This window comes from Centruroides sculpturatus, unplaced genomic scaffold (assembly GCF_000671375.1).
Source record: "Centruroides sculpturatus isolate CEXI.00-Female unplaced genomic scaffold, Cexi_2.0 scaffold1377, whole genome shotgun sequence".
NCBI lineage: Eukaryota > Metazoa > Arthropoda > Arachnida > Scorpiones > Buthidae > Centruroides > Centruroides sculpturatus.
The window spans coordinates 115659-140734 of record NW_019385507.1 but is presented as its reverse complement, the minus strand read 5'-3'; the positions used below and the strand labels follow the sequence as shown (position 1 = coordinate 140734).

The window sequence follows — 25076 nt, the reverse complement described above, 5'->3', positions numbered from 1 at the left end:
CTTGACGTCATTCTCCAAAAACATATCGTGATGTCATTTCCTGTGTCCTCTTTAGGTGTCTGGTATTTTTTCTCGTATAATAGGTATAATTAAACTGTGAGTATCACCAGACTTTAAAATTGCCCGCGGGCATAATACTATCCGCGACTGGTAATATATTTAAAAATAAATAAATAAATCGAAAAAAACGAGTTTATACCTACGTGACGTCTCAACAATATAAAGTTTTTAATTAATAGCTGCGTGTCTCCCACTAACGATAGTTGCTTTCTCTGTAGGGGTCGAAGTTGTTGAGTATAATGTGTTGGCACTTTAGTAGTATGTGTAAAGTAAATAAAAGAACAAATTTAATTTCTGTTGTTGCAATCACAAATGTAGAAAACAATTTCGTATATATTTTATAACAAATTCAGTAGCTATGATAAAATATGTTCCTGTGTATTTTCTATTATAAAATATACTAAAATAACCACACATAAAAGACGCATCCTGTGTAAATGAACACTATTTGCGTGTTGACTATACAGAATTTTTCTGATGGCCTTTTTTTGTTTGCATAATGCTCTTTCCATTATCTAGACTGGTTAGGAATTGTAGGAAGATATTTTAGTTTTGTTACTATTAAAAACTTATCTATTGTTCGATATAATCTTTAAAAAATCATTAATTGGTTTCTGATAGATACTGACCGTGTTTTCTATATGAATTAAACTGTTTATCGAACACTATAGAAAAGACACGCAACCTTGGACGATCTTATTTATTGTAAACAGCTCGATAATATGATGTTATATCAGCCTTTGTTTTTAAGTAAAAACGTAAATCTCGTTTCTAATGTATTGCTTCTATTGTTTTTCGCTTTTCTTTTAATTTATTCTACCAATCGGTAGATGAAGAGGAAAATTAATGTTTTTGACAAGAGTTTTGTATGAGTATTGTCCATTATACAAAAGCCACGATTGATGATAAAGCGTGATTTTATTGTATTATCACGTGAATATTATTGAACAACTTTTAAGTATTGTAAACATTGTCGTCGTGTCTAACACCTCACAGACTTTAGTTACGAACAGAAGTCTTTTTGTATTCTGAAATATCAAGGACAATTTTAGGCGTAGGTTTGGGTCATTTTGACTGCGTAGAGGCTATTATCAAGTTTCTTTAATGACATATGCTAATAGAGATGAGGGCGGACTGGATGGAAGAACCTCCGGGCAAAATTTAATTATGTTATAAGAGCTTCTCTGTCTTAGTATTAGTTGCGGCAATTTGGATTTTTATAAGAATTTTGCGCGTAAAAGTTCTTTATACAATTCTTTTAATAAGTTAAAAATATTTCTTTTTTTTTCTTAAAATATTTATAATCTTATTGAAAATTGAATAATCGGTATAATCTCCGTTTGTCAAATAGTATTTTTTTTTTCTTTAAAATAACGTTAAAATACTTTATGAAAGTTTAAACGTCGTTTTAAATTTCGTCTCACGTAAAATAAACTTCGTAAAGTGTTCGGGAAAATCCGGATCTAGTCGGAAATGGTTCGTTAGAGCGCGAGCGAGAAGAGCCGCTCGTACACTGAGATAACTTGCTTTCTTGGATACAGTCGCGTACAGACAATGGCTTAGCCCGTTTACTTTAGTCTGCGACTGTTTACAGTTTGGATTATCGATCGACAACACAATAAATGGTCGTTTATCTTAACGCTTCACCGAACTCGTGTGGGTTTGCAGGAATGTTGACTTTTCCTGTGTCATCCGAATGCAATCATCTGCTCATCTCGCTCGCTGTCTATCTAGTTACGGTAGTTATCGATAGTATAACGTGGCTGTAAATGTACAAATTACCTGCTATAATATGTCATTAAGATAACAGTTTTTAAACCGACCGGTGCCGTGTTTATCATCTCAAAATCCGAATGACTCCGAACATGGATGATACTGCCAACGTTACTAGGAGAAGAAGAGCGACAGTCAATGAAATCATTTGGGATTTTGGTCGAAGGTAAGAATAATATATCGTTAGTATCGATCGGGTAATGACACTTTGGAAAAATTACAGACTTAAACCCACTCGTTGACGAGTGAGAGGCGTGGTGGACTGGAAACGGAATTAACGTTGGTAGAACCAGGTTGGTTAACCCCATAACAGCCATATAAGTCTGTTGACCTCATACATTCATTGATAATTTTGTAAGACCCGACAGGAAAACACCTGTGCTTTGTTTTCGGAATTTTATCTAGGTCTGAGTTCGATTCATGTGCTGTATTTTGGTCTATTCAATATTTTGTTCGTGCTGTGAAGCCTGATACTTGTGTCAGTTTCAACAATAGATTTATATATAATAGATATATATATATAATTCAGTTTCCTTTTTTATAAATATGTTAATATGTACATCTTTCCATCTGTGGTCACAATAAGATGCATTCATATATTTTTACTTTTATAGAATAATACATATACATTTTTATTTAGTATTATTTTGATTATATACTCGTTTAACAAATTCAGAAATATAATAATGTTTTGTGTGGATAAAGCGGCTTTGGGAAGGAAATATGCAAATTTTGAACATTTACAGACCTTGGCCCCATAATTGCCGTCTTCCTCTTTTGTCTATTGCTTTTCTATGTTGAAAACAAATTTAACATGAAAATATATTGAATGAGAAATTCGTTTATTAAATACTTTCACTGAGATAAATTAAATATTTTAAATTTATTATTAAACTGATGAATTGGTCACGGAACATTTTGTTTATTTATTGTGGGCATTTAAAAAATGTAATCTTAGGTCGTCAACATCTGTTGGAAAGGGAACAAATTTAATATTAAATAATGGGAAAGTCAGACACAAATTATATTACAGGGTTTAGTCTGTACTTATTTACTAAATAAATTGTCCTCATTACTGTTTAAAGTGGGATGAGTCCTTGAAACAAGTTTCCAACATTTAGCTTTGTGCTTTGCCTATAATTTTAGATTAAGTCTCATAAAAATTATTTTATGGGAATCAATTATTTTTTTCTTATTTGATTTAAAAATAAATAAAAGGGGGTGAAGAATCTGTATTGCAGGGGTGTAGAAGCAGGAAAGACAACTTCTATAAATAAAATTTGAACCATTTACAAAGATTGATTTTTAAATACAGGATTTGTTTAAAGAAATAAGTTTTATTTGGTTTTGTAATTATTTTAAGCTCTATTAAATAATCACTCTTTGTTGTATTTGAAATTTAATAATAAGTAGATGCAGTTGTTAGCTTAATATATCAATTTGCTATTGATGTAGATCTCGGAGATTGAGTGAAATTACAACTTATTAATTAATAATAATAATTTTTTAAATCATTTGTGACAATAAATTGGTCTGTTATGACTTTAAATATTACTTAGAAGAAATTTTGTATGATTACAAATTCAATTATATAGTGAAGTTGTTCTTGAAAATTTTCCACTTTAAGAATGCTAAATTTAAAATGCCCTTGAAATGAAACACTGACTGATAGTAAAAATAATGAGATAATTAAATTTTGAGTAGATTCTGTAATGATAATTACCTTAAAAGAAAAATTTAGTTGGCATATAATTAAATATCAAAAATTATATATTTTTTATGATTAAGTATATAAATATGAATATACTTTGTAAATTTATAAAATTAAAAGGAAAGTTAAAGTTTGATATAAAGAATAGATTAGTGTATTTTGTGATGTTAATTTTTTTTATATATTATATAAAGATTATTAACTTGATATATCTGTTACTTTAATTTTTAAAATATTACTCATACTTACTTATTATGATTTAGTGAAACATGTAAGAAGGAAAGATGCATGTTTATTTCTTAATTTAAGTTCATATTTCTGTTTTTCATTTGATTTGTCATTTAAGATGTTTTTTGTTATACTCTTAGAATATTATCCCAAGAGAAAAAAATTAAGAATTTCATTCTTTATTATTCTTGTCTTTAGATATGCCATTTTTATATGAACTTAATTCATAACATAACATTAGCTATTAGCAAAAAGAAGTGGAACAAGCAGCAAACAGGTAGTGAACCCAATTACTAACAAAAGTACTGTATGGAATTTAAAAATGGCTTGAGCATATGGTACAGTGAATCGGTTTAGAATAAGTAGTAGTAGTACAGTTTTTATTATTTTTATACGGTAATTGCTCATATTCATTTATCATTTTGTTTTATAAAATACTGTACTTGATAGCAAATAAAGAATGATGTATTATAGTAGGCATTATTAAATGTATATTTTTAAACTTGTGTAAATATAAAAATTTAAATATGTAGTAATAAAAAGTTTATAGTGCATTTTTTGACTTACGCAATTTTGGAATTAATACTTAAATCAGATAAGAGCTAGACTTTTTGTAGAAGTAAACTAAAAGAAATTTCATAAAGAAATCTATTGTATGCACCACTAATAATATAAATAGCCACCTGCTGTTTGTCTAATGAAAATGTTCAAGTTGTTTAAAAATTTTTCTCATGTCATAGAAATTTTGTTGTGATTTTTAATCTTACCTTAAAAAAAAAAAAATAATAATAATAAATATATATATAAGTAAAAGATAGATTGGATTGATAATATTTTAAAATATTCTATTGTTTACGTATAGTTTATGGATATAATATTTCATAACATGATGATTATTTATTATTCAGTATAACAAATATGGAAAAAAATTTCTAAAATACTTAAAATTAGATTTTAAAGTTTTTAAAATTTAGAATTTCATTTGAGAGAAAACAAATTAACTTTCTTTATAAAACATGATGGCTAATTGGCAAAATAATGTTAATTTTTAGGTAGACCAATTATGTTCATTCATTTGGAAATAATTGCCCATTGTAAAGCACTTTGCCACCCATAAATTGTGATTAATGAAGGAATTTTTTATGTCTTCATCTAAGAAATAGTATTTATAACCATTTTTAAACTAACTATTTTCATGGAAACATAACAACTAATTATTAAAATTTTATATACTTAAATTTTTAAGTTTTAAAATGTAATTTTAAAAAAATAATAATAAATATGAAGTTTTAACTTATTCTTGAATTAAATTGTAAAATTTTGACCTTCAGTTTAGTCAGTTATGTTGTATTTAAAAAATATTGCATTATTATATAGCTGCTATGTCAAATCTGTCTCTTAAATTTCTCATACTTTATGCATCATTGACGTTTTAATACTTTGAATGGAATAATGTGCAATTATCTGTTTCCTTGTTTCTTGTTTCTCTTATCATTTAGTTTTTTTTAATTACTTTATAAACCCTTCCTTTACTTGAACATGTAATGAATGATGATACATTAAGAAATGTATGAAGCCCTATTTAAATTGTTGATTTATTGATTACTCTATATCTTTATTGATTTCTAGTAAAAAATAATTAAGAATTCAGTCAAATTTACACTTCTTTTTTAATTTCAAAATATTTTTAATGTGGTTTAGATAATTGTTTCTTTGTATACTTTAAAATAAAAATGTATTAAAGCTGATGAGTTTATTAAAAGTCTATTTATGGAATTTTAATATTTTTTAATGTTCTCTGAGAATTTCAACATTAGACTTAATATATACAATACATTTGTATGTGCATGAATATTACATAAATTTTAAATTTTTGAAAGGATTTTAATAATTCTTATAAGAATAAGTAAGAAAGTTGTTAATTTTAATGATTAATATTAAACTAAATTATACCATTTTAAAGTTACTTTCTATATTTCAGAATTTTTAATATATTATGATAAAATACAGATATCCCTGTATAACACTGTAGTTAGGTTCTGAACAACTGCTGCCATGCAAATCCATGCTATACAAAACATAGGATTAGGTTTCAAAAATTAGAAAAAATATACTAGTCTTTTTTGTAATTAAGATAAATACATTAGTTAATTATTGATTGCTTTAACAAACATTCATAATCAAAAGTATTGCACATTAATATAAATTTTTTTATTCACTGCTAAACATTGTTAAATGAGGAAGGTTTTTTTTTGCAAAATATCATCATTTGAGCTTTCTTGTTGACCTTGATCAGAAATATTAACTCAATTTTTTTCTACTTCTTTCGTAAAATCTGATATTTTCATTTGCTTGTATTTATGCCTGAGATAACTTTATAAATTTTTAATTTATTTTATAAAAACAAAACACAACAGTCTTTCAGGTTTATTTAGATTAATATCACCAACAATAGCAATGCCTGGTTTATAGGAAAGCTAGAATAAAGCTAGGACAGGGAAGAAGAAAAATTGTATAATCAGTTCTCATTAAAGAAAACTGAACAAAAGGCACAAAACAACATTGAAATTTTCAATATTCTAAAATCCATGGACAAATATAAGACATGCATGCATGCTTGCTTGAATAAAAAAAATATTGAATGACAGTGTTTGCACTTAAAAATTGTGATGTTTTGTACGGAGATGTCTCCAATTCTCAAATCATGTTAGAACAAAACTGAGTTGTACAAGGGATACCTGTAATCTGTTTAATTTACTTGTTACTTGTTAGATTTAATGTTACTTGTTAGTTTGTCTTTTATTTAATTTTAGAATATCTCATCAATATTTCTTAAATGAAAAAAAATATTAATATTTTTAGATTAGTTTGTTATGGACACAACACTGTTATAAAAACGTTTTGTGGATTGTTATTTTTAGTTTATTTAATAAATTTAAATAAAAGTTTTTTTGTATGATAAATATTTTTTTAAATAATTTGTTTCCCTATTTAATCTTTATTTTTAATTTGTGGATAAATATATTTTAAAAATATATATGTAATTTTCCAGCTTAGAAAAAAAAATATTAAAAATTATACTAATATACGACTTAGTCAATTTGTTTATAAATAATAAAAACAATGGATAAGAAATTGGAATATCAAAAGTAGTATATTTGTTAGACAAGGCTAAAAGTTTCTTGGGAGGAGTCAATAAAATCAGAATTTTGGGAGGAGTAAAATGACTCCTCCCAAAATTTTGAATCATTTTACATAAGAATTTTTTTACAAGCTTGACTGATATCAAATTTTAAGGTGTGTGTGTGTGTATGTAATATATAAAAATCTAATTAAAGAATGAAAATTATACTTTCTAAAACTTTCAAATTAAAAAAATTGTTATAATTAAATTCTACAATAAAATAAAATAAATGGATGCTTTACACATTGTAAATGCTATCAGCTTTGTACTTATAAATAAAATTTGCAAGAGAGATACTTTGAAGAATTCTTACAAATTTTTTCAGATTTTATCCATAATTGACAACATAATTACTAGCTGCAGTTATTCATTGACAAGCCATAATTTTATGTACAATTAATGCTAATTAAAAACTCTTTTCATGCATTATTTTATAAAAATTAAATATACAAGTATTCAAATTCAAAAAATAAGCAGAATATTAATTAATTTGTATAAAAATACATGTAGCAATTATAGTTTTTTCCCTGCTTGTATATGATGAAACTGTGGCTTGACATTACATTTAGAGCAATAGTGTTATCTGTAAAATTTACATATCAAAACTTTTATTGGTCTTATTTCTTAGGAAAAAAGAATTCTTAGAACAAAAAATTTTTAATATTTGGTTATTAGATCATGTCAATTAGTATATTATAAATGAATTGTCATTAGACATACAATGAAAGAAATATAGTGAAATTTATTATTGATCTGTGAAAAAATACTTTTTTAGAAGTTTTAATTCATATAGTTCTGTCTTGCATTATGTTGTTCATTTAGGAAACAAATGAAATAATGTAAAGTATTTAACAAACTATTAAAAATTTGACTATTAGATGAATATAGCTTAGAATATGAAACTGTAACAAGAAATAATGAAAGTAATTTTAAATGAACTTTTATTTTATTATGAGGAAAAACTGAGTAATGTAGTTGAATTTTAAATGAGCATCTTAATAAAATACATTTTTACTTATGATATGAAAACTTAAAATTTTGAAAAATACAATACAGTAGAATTCACTTATTGTAATCACTTTGGGCCTCTTATATTGATGATGATGATGATACTCCATTTAAATGTTATCGATTGGTTAAGTAAATAAGATTATGATTAGTGAAAATTCTTAGTTTTATTAACTCTGACATTAAAAGGATATATTAAAACAGTTTAATAAAATTAAAGCTATATATAATTTTTTCTGTATTCTAAAGATTTTCTGTATTTTTTTCTTGTAATTTTATTTTGGTGTTTACCATTTTGCTCTCCCGAGCAGTTCAATTTTGTTATTTATAGTAATTTTACCTAATTAACTTCAATATTTCTGTAAAACAGGCTTTTGGAATCGGATACCAAATCTTTAAATTCATTAACATCTGGGCATTCGAGACGATCCTCTGATACCAGTCAGGTATCGGTTACTTCAGGGACAAGCATACATAGCAATGGTCAAGAAGACGAGACAGAAGATGTTTGGATTATGTGGGGAAGAATTGCCAATGAATGGGATACATATATCAAAAAGAAGAGTTCATATGTTAAGGTACAGTAAAGATAGGAACAAATTTAAAATGTTTTTTGTATTTCTTAGTGAATAATTAGTCAATTTTTGATGTTTTTTAAAGTTTAATTATATAATTTTTAGAAATAATTTCATTATAGTATATTATGATTTTACAAATAGTTTGAGAGTGTTTATTTAATAGAAAGATTGATATTATTTAAATGATTTGTTTAAACAAATCATTTAAATAATGTTTAATAAAATAATAATAATAAAGTTAATTCAATATTATTAATTTAATATTATATTAAGTCTAATAATAAATATATTGAAAGAATGTTGAATAGCACTTCAAGAAGAATATTTTGAATATTTTATGAAGAATTCTGCAGTTGAAATTATTGAAGTTTTTTTAAAATGTAATATCATTTGTAATTCTAATTTTCTTATAGATAACTAAAAGTAAATAATTAGTTAATTTTATAAATTATTCTTTCTTGCTCCCAATATTATGGATTGAAATCTGATATTAATTAATAGTGTAAGGTCTTTAAGAAAAGAATTATGTAAACGATAAGATGCAATCACAACTTTTAAATGGTATTCTATCTTGTATATAATATATACATGCATGTACTGTATATCTATAAATTTTCTAAGTAAGTAAATTTTTAATTTTAGTATTATATAAATGATTATTTTTATCAGATTCAGCACCCTCTAATCAATAAAAGGGCATACTTAAATTATATTTGGGACACAAATATTTGCTACAGAAGACAAACGTCTTAGAACTGAATTATTATTTTAAAAATTATAAAGTATAGTTTCATACACATGGCTTACTTCCAAAATTAGATCCAAACTTTTCCTAATCTCAATAATTGAAAAAGTTTATTAGTTTTTAGAATTAATGATTAACATAAACTTGACTTAAAAAGCTAGATTTTATTGACCTGAAATGTTTTCATAACATCTTCAATGATGATATATCATACAAACATCCTATTATATAATTAATAGGTCTGAATTGTTTGGTCATCTTTGAAATAATTGGTAGTGATTATAAGTAATTAGAAAATTAGGATAATTGCAAGTGCTAATGGCTGTTGTAATCATTGTAGCAAGTATTGTCAGTGATTTTTATCAGCTGTGAAAAACAAAAATATTTATTTTGAATGAATGTTGGTTGCTTAAAAAAGTATATTTTGATTATTTCTTCAGTTTTAAAATAAATCTTTGATTGTTAAATTAAAAACAAAATATGTGCTTGTCATATAATGGTTGCATCCATTGATTATAAAATTTTATTTAAGCAAAGCATTTTACAAAATAGTGTTTATATAAATTGTCCTTATGATGAAATTATCTGCTTTTTAATGCATATTTTCTTACACTTCAATAATAAATTAAAATTTAAAGTATTTTATTTTTATATAAGCATTTTTGTGATTAATTAGTAAACAAGTATGAAGACAATCAACTTCCAAATTATATGAATAGTAATAATGCTAAAAAAGTAACTGATCAACACAAACTTTTATTATATTTGATTATGTAATTGTTCTTACCATTTTTTTTATCATTTTAAATACTATTGTAATGCTATATCACCAAATTTCAGTGCATTGACAATTCTTTATGATACTTGATATGCATTTTATTGTTTCTAATTCGTGTAGTTTGGCATTATTTTAATTGTTCATTTAATTTTTATAAGATTTTCAAAATTACTGAAAGATGTTTTTCCTGTGTTATAGGAAATGGTACGTAAAGGTATTCCTCAGCATTTTCGTAGCATCATCTGGCAACTATTATGTAATGCTCAAACATGCTCTGCTAAAGATTTATATGCAGATTACATGAAAAATGTATCTCCATGTGAGAAGGTGATCTTGAGGGACATTGCTCGTACTTATCCTGAACACGAGTACTTTAGAGAGAAAAATGGTCCGGGTCAAGAGAGCCTGTTTAATGTTATGAAAGCTTATTCCTTATATGATAGTGAAGTTGGATATTGTCAAGGAAGTGCTTTTATTGTTGGCTTGCTTCTCCTTCAGGTACCAATTTTGTCCTTAATTAATTTAATTTTATTTTTAAAAATAAAATTATATCAAATTACAGATGCCAGAAGAGGAAGCTTTTACAGTTTTTGTAAGATTAATGCAAGATTATAAATTAAGGGACATGTATAAACCAAGTATGGCAGAATTGGGTTTAAGCATGTATCAACTTGAATGTATTTTGCAAGTAAGATAAATAAGAAATGTTAAATTTATGCTTGTACAGATCCAAATTAAAATTATTCATATAGCTGATATTAGCTTATTTCTAAAAGTTATATTTAAATCTGTTATAGGAACAAAATACAGAATTATATAGACATTTTCAAAATCAGAGTTTTCACACGTCAATGTATGCATCATCATGGTTCCTTACACTATTTACCTCCACGCTTCCATTGTCACTAGCATCAAGGGTGATGGATTTATTTCTTTCTGAGGTAATTTATAGGATTCATTAAAAGTAATATGTTAAAATAGAATAGGAAAATCAATTTTGCTAAATTGTAAATACATAAAATTAGACTAAGAAAAACAGCACTTGTTTTTTTATTTAAAATCTTAAATTCATTGTTTTACACTTTTATATCAATCTGTTTAAATAAAATAATATATATGTAATACAGTAGAGTCCCAGAAACTCAACTGTCAGTAACTTGACATTCTGTATAACTCATTGTGTCATTCAAAAAAATATATGTAATCTAATTTATACCTCTAGAAACTAACAAAGTAGTTTCAAATAAGTTGTTATTTTTCACTGGTGACACTTAGGGTGCGTTTACTTCTGAGTTAGCAGTGCTAATTCTGATAACTGGATGTGACGTCATTAAAAGTCAATTCGAAAGTGAACACATACGCTAACAAGAAATATGGCGGTTTCCAGCCATATTTCTTGTTAGCGTATGTGTTCACTTTCGAATTGGACAAGCAAGCACGAATACACGTGCTAATGACGTCACATCCGGTTATCAGAATTAGCACTGCTAACTCAGAAGTAAACGCACCCTTAATAATAGCATCAATTCCCTATGTTAACAAAGGATATAACCCTTTTATCAAAGTGCCATTGCAAAAATGCCATGACACAAATGTTCCTAATTGTCTATTCAGTTGTTATTTTCAAATGTTTTTTAAATTAAAATTTAACTTCCTCCAAATAGAAATAGTCACTGTTGGTATTTAGTTAATTTGCACATATATCATCTTGAAATACACATATAAAAATTTACCTCCAGATAATTTTATTATTACTTCATTTGTAGTACAGTAATTATTTTGTTAGATTGTACTGTAGATTTTCTTTAGCTGTGAATGTGTTAAAAGATTTTTAAAAGATTAATTTGTAGCAATGTATTATGAATTGTGAATAATCCACTGCAAAGTCTATAAAACTTGTTATTTTCATTAACTTGTTGCCTTCTCAGTTCACATTAAGATTAAGTTGAGTTTGCAGGACTCTGCTCTATATATATATATATTTAATTCTATAACGAAATAATTTTTTTATTCACTGTGTAATAGTCTTAAATTTGACAATTTATCAAATTTACTTTTTACAAAGGGAATGGAAATGATATTTAGAATTGCTGTAGCTATTCTTCAGTTTTGTAAAGAAGATCTATTGCAACTTGATATGGAAGGAATGCTTAAGGTAGAACTTAATTTTCAATAACTAATAATTTACAAATTTTTATATCTTATAATTGAATTCTTAAATCTATATTTTCAGTACTTTCAAAAGGAAATGCCTGCTAAATGTGAAATTGATCCAGATTTTCTTATTAATTTGGCCCTTCAAGTGAAGTTTAATGGAAAGAAATTAAAAAAGTAATATTAATTTTTAAAATTATTGCTTTATGTTTAATTAGTCTGTTATATACTATAAAATTTGAAAGAAAAATTATTTTTAAATAATTGCAAAAATTTTTATATTTAGTGATTCAGTATTATAATAATAATATATTATTACAGAAATAATAAATACATTTATTATTGCTATAATATTCTATACATAATAATTGTCTAATTGACAAAACAGATTAGTAACATCTAATAAAATGTGTCATCAAAGAACAGTAATGTTATGTAGTTAGGGTTTTTAATCTGTACTTTTCAATGACAGAATAATAGAAAAGATATAAAATTTTCAAAACTGTGTTTGTAATTGAATATAAACATTTATAATGTTGAAATTTATTATTAAATATCACAATGAAAGTGTATGTATATATATACACAGTATAATAATGCTGATTTTCTAAACTTGCTCATAGTTACTGAAAATTAAGTTTAGAAAATAATCAGCAACTGAATAGTATTGTTGTCATGATCTAAGTGGGTCAATATATCATACAAAAAAGGAAACTTAATATTAAATACAACTAAGAATAACTAATACATAAAAGTTTGTTATAAAATATACTTTAATCTGATGATGATTTTTTCCTATTTTCTATCACAAAAAGTTATCACCACTCTTAGACTGATTTTAAAATCCCAAGCACAAAAACAATATATGCTTAAGATATAGAAACAAATTTGAACAGTAGCTCTGAATTTAATATCTGAGTTTTTGCATACAAATTTTCTTCATTTTTAAACACCTTAAGTAGTCTAATGGCTACTTCTATGCCCACTTTAAGATCAAAATTGATAAGAATTTTGAATTTAAATCTGTAATTTCCAAAGCTTAAATTCTAATACTATATTAAATTATTTTATTCTTAAAGTTATACAGTATGATTTATATTGGATCATGTTTAAATTTTATATAGATATTAAATTTTTGCACATTTTTCTTGTGTAATTTTATTTATTAAGTATTGATACAATAAAATGTTTATATGGAAAATTATTTTTCATGTTAATGAAAAAATTGTATAATGAAAGTTTTCATATAAGAAAACTATAAGTGTAAATAATTTATAAAATGTAAACATCTTATATTAGTTTTACAAAGAAAGGAAAGTATTTTTTCAAAGTATGAATTATTTTTGATACTGAAAGAGATATTAAAATCTATGATAAAAAATGTTAATGTAATAAAAATTTACCAAATTAAAGCATGACTATTAGTTTGTCTACTTTAATAAATTATAAAAACAACAAAGTGAGTCATATTCTGCCATTCCTGTTATGACTGAATTAACTGACCTCCAAAATGCAGATCTTTTATATAAATTAAAATAAAATATTTAATGGTTGAATAATTTGTAAATGAAACCTGTTTTATTTTCAAAAAGCATTCCATTGAAATACATTCATATTTAATTATTTACTTCCAATTTCGGTATTAAAATTATCATACAGTTCAAATCTTATCTTCATAGTTTCTGATGATATAATGATTTTCATTTTTTTCTCTTTTGAAAGAAATTTACATGAATAAAACTGTAAAGTAATTTATGATACAAATTGATTTCAAAGAAGATAAAAACAGTTTATTTGAAACATATTTTATCTTTGTCAGAATTACACATTGAATTTGCAGTGACAAGTATATAATGTGAAATAAACAAAACAGAACACACTGAAATTTAGTCAGTACTTTATTATTATTATTGTAGCTGGTGCAGAGTGTAGTAGTGAGGTAAACAAAGGAATTTCTTGGTTGGAATAGAGTTTAGAGTAGCATACAGTATACACAGTAGAGGTACAAAAAAAACAAGGTGGTCCACATAGTACAGGGTTGTCTTATACACAGAAAGATTCAGTGTAATCTGTTATGTCCCTAGGAAAGTGACACGATACTCTTACCAATTATTTCAGAAATTTGGAAATTGTTTTTTTGGTAAACATCTGAGTTTGAAATGGAAGTTAGAAAATATTTGATATGATAAATTACTATGACTATAGTTTCTTTTAATCAAATAGGGCTCTTTTTTCTATAAATAACTAGTAGAAAATAGTTAAAGATTTGGATTTGAATTCTACATTTTATTTAATGTTTACAAAAAATTTTTAAAATTTTTATTTGCTTATTTTGTAAGCAGTATTTAAACATAGACAATATTAAATTATTTTAAAGCATTTTGTTTTCACTTATTCTATAAAATTAAATTCTAGTTTGTTGTTCTCACTTTCTCAAATGTTAAAAAAGCTGATCATGATTACTTATGATTACAGTCAACTATTTTTAAAATTTGTGGTTTTGTAATCTATTTGGTAGTTTTTACTTAAGTAATCAATTTTGAGAATACCTAAATTATATCAAATTCCATTTAAAAACATAACCATAATAATAATGATTTATAATATAATAATAATAATAATTATTATTGAAATATATTTCAAATGTCATGCTCAGCTGATGCTGGTGCCACGTATTATGCAGGACTAAAGTCAAGGCAAAGCTACCCAAATAAGTTAACATTAAGCTTCTGTATTATTGTTATGTGTCCATGTCTAGAAACTTCCTAACAGTGTAATGTGTGTTCAGTATTGCAACTTTCTGTAGTGCTGTGTATGTTTTTATTAAGGTTTAAAGTTTCTTGATTTTTGTGTAGTGTATTTGGTATGCCACTAGTAGAAGAGAGGACAAATAGGTACAATAAATACCCTGTCCATCTTCTATAGTTGTCTTTATTTCTTAGGATATTGGAGTGTACTTGATTTTTTTTTGTGTGGGTATTTTTCATGTTTTGAATGGAAATGTCTATTATATAATTGGTCTTATTACATTTGTCGATAGAAGTGGTATCAGGTCTGTTGTGATGAATTGTTTTATCTACGATTATAGTCCTGTAATTGTATATTTTGCATGTCATTTTCTAATAATGCCTGTGGAATAATTTGTAGTATGGTGCTTGGGTGTTTAATAGTCTGTGCTAAGAGTTTGCAACCAGAAGTAATATGTTACAGAATGTAGCACTTTCTGTAAGAGTCATTTGTGAGTGGTGTAACCTTCAGAATGTGTTTTCTGTAGTTTAGTGTTTATGATCTGGTCTTGAATGGTAACCATAAAACCCCTCAGTCTCTCTAAACAGGCAGTCCCTAGTCAGCCAGTAGTTTGACACAGTTTTGTGAACCTAATCCTGAGCTAGGTCATAGGGATGCCTGCCATGAAAGTCCCTTTTGGGCCCATGACTGCTTAATGGTATCTGTTATTTGTGTTGAGCTATTCCACATGTTCAGAATGTAAGTTTAAATGTGTGTGGTTACTATTTGCCTTATGTATGTGTGTATGTATATGTATATAGTTATAGCCTTATGTATCAATAATTTTGATGTTTCTTATTTATTATCATCATTATTATTATTATTGATATAATAGTTAACAGCAAAAAAATATATTTTGGAAATGTTTTTTAAATTGCATTTACATGTATTAGATTTAAAGTAACTTTTAAAACAAAACATATTTAAAATCTTCATTATATCGGTTGTATATTAATGCTGTTTTAAAGACTTTGAAAAGATATTTTTTCAAATTTCAGTTATTACCTTTCCTCATTATAAATTGTTTTTCTCATTTTAACTAATATAGTATTAGTGTGAATTGAACATGATTTTTTTTCAATTTCCTGTTGTTTAGAATGGAGAAAGAATACACTCTATTAAAAGTAAAAGAGCAAGAAGAAATGGTTGAATTAAGGGTAACTATAACTGAGTTTTGTGATCATATTGATAATAAACTTAGTTAAAATTTATTGTACATTTATTTAAATCTATATTTTTCAGAGATTAAGAACTGAAAATAAAATATTAAGGCAAAGAATAGAAAATCTTGAGCAGGTATAAAGTTTAATTTTAAAATTAACAATGATTAGTTATTTAGGTTTAATTCATACAGTATGTATCTTGATTATTAAACTTCATTAAAGTCCATTCTTATTGCATATCAGCAATCAAAGTGAAATATCAATTCAAACTTTTAATAAATTTTTATGCATTTTTTCTTTTTTGTTACTTTCTAAATACACTGGATATTACATTTTTAGTTATTTTATATAGTTATTCTCATTTCAACAGATGTGTACAGTTTAAAGAATTATTTTTACTTATGACCAAGATTAAAACTTTATAATTAAGTAATAACTTAGAAATTTTTAAATTTTGTAAAACTTTGATATCATATACAGCTAAAACTGGTTTGGAATAATTGCATCTTATTATTTGTGATTCATTCACTTCAGTGAAGTGAATGAATCACAAATAATCATAAAAAATAACATGTAACTATATATCAGACTGGTTGTTAGAATTCTTAAAATGTTTCAGTTAATTAACTTTTGGCCACTCTACACACAAACTTGGTCATAGTTTTCAAAAGTAAAATTTAAAATTACTGAAGTTTTAAGTTAGCCATGTCATAAATTTGACTTATAGATTAACATTTTATTAAAATATTTTTTAAAAGTTTAATAAATAGTATTTTGTTAAGTAATCAAATATTTCATTCTTGAATTCCACTACTACTATTTGTTTATCATAACTCTGTTGAATTATAACAATTGTTTACTTTAATTTTGACTAGTTTACATAACTTTATACAATGCATTGCAGATTTTTAAATTAGCAAACAGGCTATAATTTTATATTTTACTAAATATTAATAATAATTTAAATTATATGAGCAATTATTTATTGTGACATTGGCACAATACCAGGATGCAATTTTTTGTCATAATACACTTTAGTAGTGTCTTGTCCCTGTACATTATACTTTCCTGATAGCAACACAGTCAAGCCAATTCAGGAGAAAATTTTTGAATTGAAATAATGTGACTTCTGTCCTGAAGCAGAAGTTTGTATATAGTTAATCAGGACTTCCTGCCCCTAAGCTTTCCTGATCTGGTCTTTCATCTATTTAATACAATTCTTGAGAATAAAGGACAGACAGACAGATGACAGTGGAAATTTATAGATCTACAATTTTTTCAAATTGCAGCCCAAAAAAATGAACAGAATTGGGCATATTTTTCTTAGATATATGAAATTTCATATATTATCTTAAAAATTGTTTAATATTTTAAGATTTTATTTGAATTTATATCAAATTATCAAAATGTAAAATACTTTTTTGTATAATTATGAAGAACTATATTTTTTTGCTTCTTGTATTTAAGATTTTTGGCAAATTATTATTGGTTTCGATATTTAGGAAAGTTCAGCATTGGCAGACAAACTCATTCAGGGTCAGGTGAGTCGAGCTCAAGAGGCCGAAGACAATTTTACTATTAAACGAGAACTAGTTCTTCTGAAGCAACAAGAGCTTGATGTTCAACAAAAATTAGAAGAAGCGAAGAAAGAAATAAAACATTTAAATGAGGTTATTATTATTATTAATCTGTGTATTTAAATATTTATATGTATACAATATGTTTGGACATTTTATGGAAATGAGAAATTTTAATGCATTTTATCATCTTTCAGTTGATTTAAATTCAAATATTTTAACTGTGTATTAATTTATCAAACAGATAAATTCCCAACCTCCCTCTTTAGATGAAGAAACAGAGAGACTAGTTCAGTCTCTACAGGATGAATTGGTTGCAGTGAAGTTGAAAGAAGCCGAAACTCAAGAAACAATGAAAGAAATAAAACAGAGAATACAGGAATTAGAAGAAGTATGCAGTAATAATGATTTTCAAGAATGTCATATTAATGATTTTTTTTTTCTCAAATTTAGTTTTTATATTGATCTTTATTATATTGGGATTTTTTTCTTGTCATGCTGAAATTTGATTGATTCAATTTACAATATTTATTTTTAAAATATGAAAATATGTCATTTATATAGTTATTTGTCAATAGAATTCTTTAATGGAAGATTAATTATTCAAATTTAATCTTTAAGATTATTCTCATCAAACTAGTTTTTTGCTGAAACAGTCTTTCCCAGAATAAGAATGGAGTCAATATTTATTATATATACATGTATGTTTATATAATTTATTTGAAGTTTTCAACATTTTTGCAAGAAATTTGAGATTATGAAAAATTATTTAAAAAGTCTTGCAATGCCATATGACATGATTGAATTTTTGAAATTTTTACTGTGTTCTGTTTTATTCAACTTGCTCTACTCATCGTTTAGTTACAGTAACAAAGTGATACACATTTAAGATCCAGCACATCAACTCCATTCTTATTCTGGGGAATACTATAATATCATTAATTTATACTATAAAAGCTATATTGAAGATACTTTATTTTTATGATTAAGAAAAAGATCCTAATAAAATTTAAATTTAAAAAAGACAAAAGTCTTGAGAACTTTGAGACATTTGTTTATCAAAAATTAATTTTTGAGTGAATTCCAATCTCATCTCATTCTTTGTTTTATTAGACAAATAAGCAGCTTCGTGAAATGAAACCGGATAATGATATTGCAAATCTTCAAGAAGAGCTAATTGTTGTTAAACTGAGGGAAGCCGAAGCTAAATTATTTGTAAAGGAACTACGACAAAAGGTGGCAGATCTCAAGGCCATGTGGGAGGTAAAAATATTTGTAATGGATATAGTATTTCAATTACCTTAAGTCTTATTAATTGGGTTATTTTAGACAATAATGAGAATGATTAGCTTTAGACCAAATTTGTTAGTTTAGACTATTTTAGATCAAACTTTATTATTCTTATTGGAGCCCATAAGTAGCCAATTAATTAGGCTTAATGTTTTAAATAAATTTTTAAAAAATTGTAAGTTCCATTCAATTTTCATTGATTTAATCAAAATTGTAGAAACATTTGGAGGAATCCCAAGCTGATGCCAGCAATAATAAGAAAAAGGATAAGACAACAGTGTCTCAACTTCAAGAAGAACTCATGTCAGCCAAGTTATCTGAGACAGAAGCAGTGGCAGAATTAAAGGAACTTAGGCAAAAAGTCATGGAACTTGAAACACAAGTAATATTTGATAATTTTATTTTTTATTAAATTTTGAAGCTTTGAGCTGGTTTTGCAATAATTTTCTTTTCCTAGAATCAAGTTAGTTTAAATCAAATCAGAAGACAAGCTGAACAAATCCAAAATTTACAACAAAGAGCTGAACAAAAAGAAGAAAGGGAAAGAGAATTGCAACATCTCTTACAAGAAGAGAAAAGAAGACTTACTGACATAGAATCAAAGGTAAGATTGGTAAATGTAATATTTGTTTTTTATGGACAAATAAATTTTACAATATTTTACAGTTTTATTTTGGGTTAATGAAAAAAAAACAAAGAAGCGTGTCTAATTAAAACATTTTAGCAATGAAACTTAACAAGAACATAGACTCAATTATTTTTATACAGAACTAGCAGACGAGCCCAACATTGCTGGGGCAAAAAATAACTGCAAAGATTATTTCGTATTTCTAACCCTTCTATTATATTATAGTATTTGATTTATATTGGGTTGATGCAAAAGTTCGTCCCGTTTTTAACACTAACTGGCTAAAAGCGCAACACTGAAGTGTTATTTCTTTCACATGTGTAAAATTTCGACGTTGTTTGACAGAAGGGATCTCAGCTAGTATTTGAGAATAANGTTTTGCCATTTTCATCATTTTTTAAGATTTCATTATTTAAAAATCTATAAATTATTAAACTTATTTTTTCTTGCAGATGAGTTTTATATTTTAGCATCTTGCTGATCAGTGCTTTTCCATGCTATAAAACCTGAAAATTTTTGAAATTGATACACTTTAAACAATTACTACTACAGATAATGAAACATTACAAGCAATAATTCTCTGAAAACTTAAAACACAAGTAATATTTGATCATTTTATTTTATTATGAATTTTGAAGCTTTGAGCAGGTTTTGCAATAATTTTCTCTTCCTAGAATCAAGTTAGTTTAAATCAAATCAGAAGACAAGCTGAACAAATCCAAAATTTACAAAAGCTGAACAAAAAGAAGGAAAAAGAATTGCAACATTTTTTTACAAGAAGAGAAAAGAAGACTTACTGACATAGAATCAAAGGTAAGATTGGTAAATGTAATAATTATTTTTTGTGAGCAAATAAGTTTCACAATATGAAATTACTTTAGGTTAATGAAAAAAAAACAAAGAAGCGTGTCTAATTAAAACATTTTAGCAATGAAACTTAACAAGAACATAGACTCAATTATTTTTATACAGATTTATATTATTTAAACATTTTTGAAGTTATAGATTAATATTAGTCTTAAATGTGTGTTTTTTTCTTCTTAGTCTCAAATACTAAGATCAGATAATACAGTTTGAATATCCATTTCTTATTTTCAATATATAAAGTTGTACAAAGATAATTACTTTACTCTACTTTCTGGAAAATCCAACAAGTGAGATTATTGAAGAACTTGGAAAGCTTGTACTTTCAGTTTTACTTTTGACGTGAATGTGCCTTTAAATTTGCTTCAATAGTGGGAGGCAATTCAGAAAACTGATGATAACAAAATTGGGGGATACAGTTTGGCATTGCAGCTACATATCATCATCTACATCCAAAATTTTATTACACTACTCGATAGTTAAAGGATAAAAGAATTCATTACTTTGAGTGGGGACTGTGACACATCGCGTGCGGCAGAGGGGGTAGTGCCACCATTTTGAGGTCGTTTCTCCATGTCACATACTTTCCGTTTAGTATACATTTTGACTCTGAGAAGCTATGACGCTGAGTTTCAATTTACAGCTCTCGTCAATATTTATCGATTGCATACACAAAACCTTAGTGTGGAATAGTTATGGTGAATGTATATGGTGTTAAAGTTAAAAATTAAGAAAACTTAATACAATGTTGGCCTATACTCGTCGAAAAGCCAAATCAAAATATAGAAATCATATACAGTTGGAAAGGGCTTCTTGAGCAATCCAGTGATACCCATAAAACACCATATGATAGAGTGAAGCGGTGCCAGGAACTTAAAAAAACGTGGAGATCTGAAGGACTTCTTACTGTTAAGGAATGATTATGACATTCATATGATACGCTCAAAGAAAATATTACCCGTTAACATACACGTATTCACGTAAAACACACGGCCGTGTCCCCGACACAGCCACACCCCACTTTTTTTGTAGACTTGCCACACTATATATTATTTCTGCAAACTAATTGATTGCAACTCAACTGTATTTGCTGTAACAAAAGATTTTTGTTTTCTTCCCCAACTCTATCTTTGATCATATACTTGTGTCCACTTTCGATGTTCTTATGAACTAGGACTTGTTATACTGAGGGAAGAGAGCACACCATTTCTAATTAAAATATGTTTACTGTAATGTAATCTTGGGCCCACATTCAAAATTGTTAATGGTATTTCTATGTCTGACATATTAACTATTAAACTGTCCATCTCCATCCATTGAAGAAAAATAAAAATGGATGGATAGTTTGATAATTAATATTAAGGACAAGTAGCATCTGTGTCCAAAGTGCATGTAGATGCTTCTTGTCCTTAATTACTTATCAACATCTATCATTGATCATTTAGATGGCCTAGATGTGAATATATGATTTTTACTATTTTTGTGACTTTCAAAGATGCAGAAATTGTCTTAAAAACATAAGATTATTATAAACTTGAATATATATAAAAATGGACGTGTGTGTCCCTATATTTCACTTTTCCACAAAAACTACACATCGCACATGAATGCTGTTTGTATGTGGTGGTAGCCCCAAGTCTCCATTCGTGCACTATGGTGGTTGCGTCTCGATAGCTATAAGGGTGCGGGAGATATGGGGCTGAAAGTGGTTGAAAGTGGTTTTCTATTTTGAATGTTATATTCGAATTTGTTCGAATTTAATTCGAACAATATTCGAATTCGAATTGGTTCGATTATAGAACGATTGTAAACGTTCCAGAAAATTGATCAAATTGAAAATAGTTCGTTTGACTGGACATAAAAATTCTCTAATTAGTCTGGAAACAAAGGACCTAATTCTTGCATTCTGTGAAAACGGGTAAGATTGGCTATAATGTACTTATCTTAATCTTCACTAGTGTTACTTTTTGCCCAGAGAAGCGGGTCCTTGCAGCTAGATTCTAGATTACATAGAAAAACAGTCTTTTATATATAAAAAAACTATATTACATAGAAATAAAAACCCAGCGAAGTGGGTCCTTGCAGCTAGTATATATATAACCTTGAACCCTATTAGAATAATTATCTATATTTAAGTACTTGGCCTAGAATAACTCATATACTTCATTTAACTTCTTGTTCGGATTTGTATCAAATTATTGTTTCAGCAACCCAATAGTGTTGTTTCTTCCCAAACTTATCAAACTACTGTATGTTAGTTATGACATATAGTAGTATTACATGACAGACATACATAAGTTTTGGGAAAAAACAGCACTATTGGGTTGTTGAAATAATAATTTGATAACTTATATAATTTTGGATAGTTAATTATAATATTGCTTCCATATTTCAAAAAAAAAAATTGTGTAACATTTAGGTGTTATTAGACTAATGAAACTTTTATAACAAATTTATTAAGATTTATTAGCAACTTTTTTAAGTATTTATTTATTAGTAGTGATTAAAATACTGATATTTGAAAAATTCAGATTAAAGGCTTTAAGTCCTTTCTCAATAGTGTGGCATAGTATGGAGAGGAGGGAGTTATCCTTATTTACGAGCATTTATCTATAATTAATATTAACTTTATTGACAAATTGAGAAATGAAATAAAGAATATATTTTATCTAGAATTGTGAAAGATAACAGATATGGCTTCAATGACTTTAGAAACAATTCGGTGTGGGCCACATTGTCATGCATCTGAAATTAATGGCGAAGGATTAAAATTAGAATTTCATGAAATGTTTCGATTAACTGGAGATAATTATCTTTTTAGTTATGAGAGAAATTATCATTATTTAATCTGTGAAATCGTGTCTATTCATTTGAGAATGTTAAATTTTAATGGATTGATTGATTCATATTATGTTTGACTCCACCTTTTATCATTTGACTGAAAATGAATGAAAATATATTTTCATTTTTGACTTTTTGCTATTGCTATGGATTCATTTTATGACATTACATAAACAAGAAAATAATTTATCAGAGAACTTGTAACAAAAATTCTCAGGCTATGCCATTTCTTCTAATATATATTTTATCAAATATAAAATACTTTTATGTAATTTAAATTGATTTAAAAAACCAAAAGATATTGAAAAAAGTAATTTCTTTTAAGGAGAAGGAACAGCAAATGATGTCACGAATAAGAGAAGTGGAACAAGAACAAATAATTGCAGAAATGAGACAAAAAATATCTGCATTAGAAATAAAGGTTTCTTATAAAACTATTTTTACTTTTTGTATAGCTTATTAAATTATTTTTACTATTCTTATATAATGTATTTTCTTACAGAATCAAGAAATCATGACTGCTAGACAGCTACGAGGAGGTGTAGAGAATGACGAAGTAAAAGAATTACAAGATCGCATTGTCGAACTTCAGGGAGAGGCAAGATATACTGTTTGTAAAATTCTTCTGCTTTTAAAAAAAATATATAGTTTATTTAAAATACAACAATTATAAATTTAGATAACAAGATTAGAAAACCTGAATAAGCAATTGACTTCGGCCATTGCCTACAACACATATCAGAATGATGGCATGACTTCCGGCAGCAATGAAAATAGAGGAAACAACTCCATCAACAGACTGACGAATTTATTAGACAATCATCTAATATATAGCAGAAATAACGGTACAGGTGACGATGTAACAAATGAACATTTACTATTACAACTCAATCAGAAAGGACTAATTAAAACTGTTAATGGAGAAGTGTAATAACGATACACGTAGTTTTTTAAGGGGATTAATGTACTATACTGTTTGCTTCCAATCAAATAGCTTTGCTCGAATGCCCTTGGTAACAACAAAACTCAAAAACTGTAGCATTTGTTACATAAGTATAAGTCGTATGACAGCTACATCCGTCCATCTACAGTGTATCTGCTTTGTGATATTGAAACTTTTGAAAGGGACCAATTAATAATTTTACTGTTACACTGTTTAAAAATTTTTGTTCTCTGATTTTAATTTTTCAGAAATCTAGAAACACAGAGCAAAAATTAAAATAAGTAATTGTATCTGAAATATGTAATTGTGTGGAGAGAGAATTTATCAAAAATTATCATTAATGCTGAAAGCAATAATTTTTAAGTGTGTAATATATGCATATTCTATGCAAGATCGTGAATTTGTTTTTAGATAAATGCTTAATACCATTGTTTTTAAATATACTTAATTATTTGCATAAAAATTATTCTAATATAAAAGCAATATTTAATTATAAAACAGTAACTTAAGTTGTGAGTTTAATTTTTTTTTTTTTTTTGGTAGCTATCGGGTACTCATTTAGGCAGACTTTCTTAATTTTGAAGGTAAAAGGCTGCCTTGTGGCATACAATTCATACAGTGTCCACAGAAATTTAGCTTTTTGCAATAATTTGTGATCCAATAATTTTGAATGCAATATAAAAGGCTGTGCAGTGTTAAAATTTCAGTTTAGGAGATGGAATTTGTTACATTATTTTATTCTAATATATATTTTATCAAATATA

The 25076-nt window shown here is 26.4% G+C and overlaps 1 protein-coding gene across 2 annotated transcripts; it reads left to right on the top strand.

Annotated features, from left to right (window-relative positions):
• Positions 1 to 1032: 1032 nt before the first annotated feature.
• Positions 1033 to 25062, top strand: LOC111639649 (ecotropic viral integration site 5 ortholog-like). Of its 2 annotated transcripts, none has more exons than XM_023385563.1 (17): positions 1033 to 1999; positions 8335 to 8542; positions 10264 to 10563; positions 10628 to 10753; positions 10863 to 11006; positions 12131 to 12220; positions 12299 to 12396; positions 16103 to 16163; positions 16249 to 16302; positions 17672 to 17839; positions 17991 to 18137; positions 18860 to 19009; positions 19254 to 19418; positions 19494 to 19640; positions 23695 to 23790; positions 23872 to 23979; positions 24049 to 25062. In XM_023385563.1, exons 1-17 carry the CDS (start codon positions 1914 to 1916, stop codon positions 24298 to 24300), a joined length of 2400 nt encoding a protein of 799 aa, XP_023241331.1. In that variant the 5' UTR covers positions 1033 to 1913; the 3' UTR covers positions 24301 to 25062. The 2 variants fall into 2 exon arrangements, with proteins under 2 accessions (XP_023241331.1, XP_023241332.1); XM_023385564.1 differs by having other exon boundaries at positions 1043 to 1999; positions 23872 to 23967.
• Positions 25063 to 25076: the final 14 nt, after the last annotated feature.

What these genes read in the sequence shown, in the direction of transcription:
- LOC111639649 (XM_023385563.1), top strand. Translation starts at nt 1,914, where the DNA reads ATGACTCCGAACATGGATGATACTGCCAACGTTACTAGGAGAAGAAGA. An exon ending in ATTTGGGATTTTGGTCGAAG is followed by an intron (nt 2,000 to 8,334) that starts GTAAGAATAATA and finishes TCTGTAAAACAG; the next exon opens with GCTTTTGGAATCGGATACCA. An exon ending in AATGGAAAGAAATTAAAAAA is followed by an intron (nt 12,397 to 16,102) that starts GTAATATTAATT and finishes CCTGTTGTTTAG; the next exon opens with AATGGAGAAAGAATACACTC.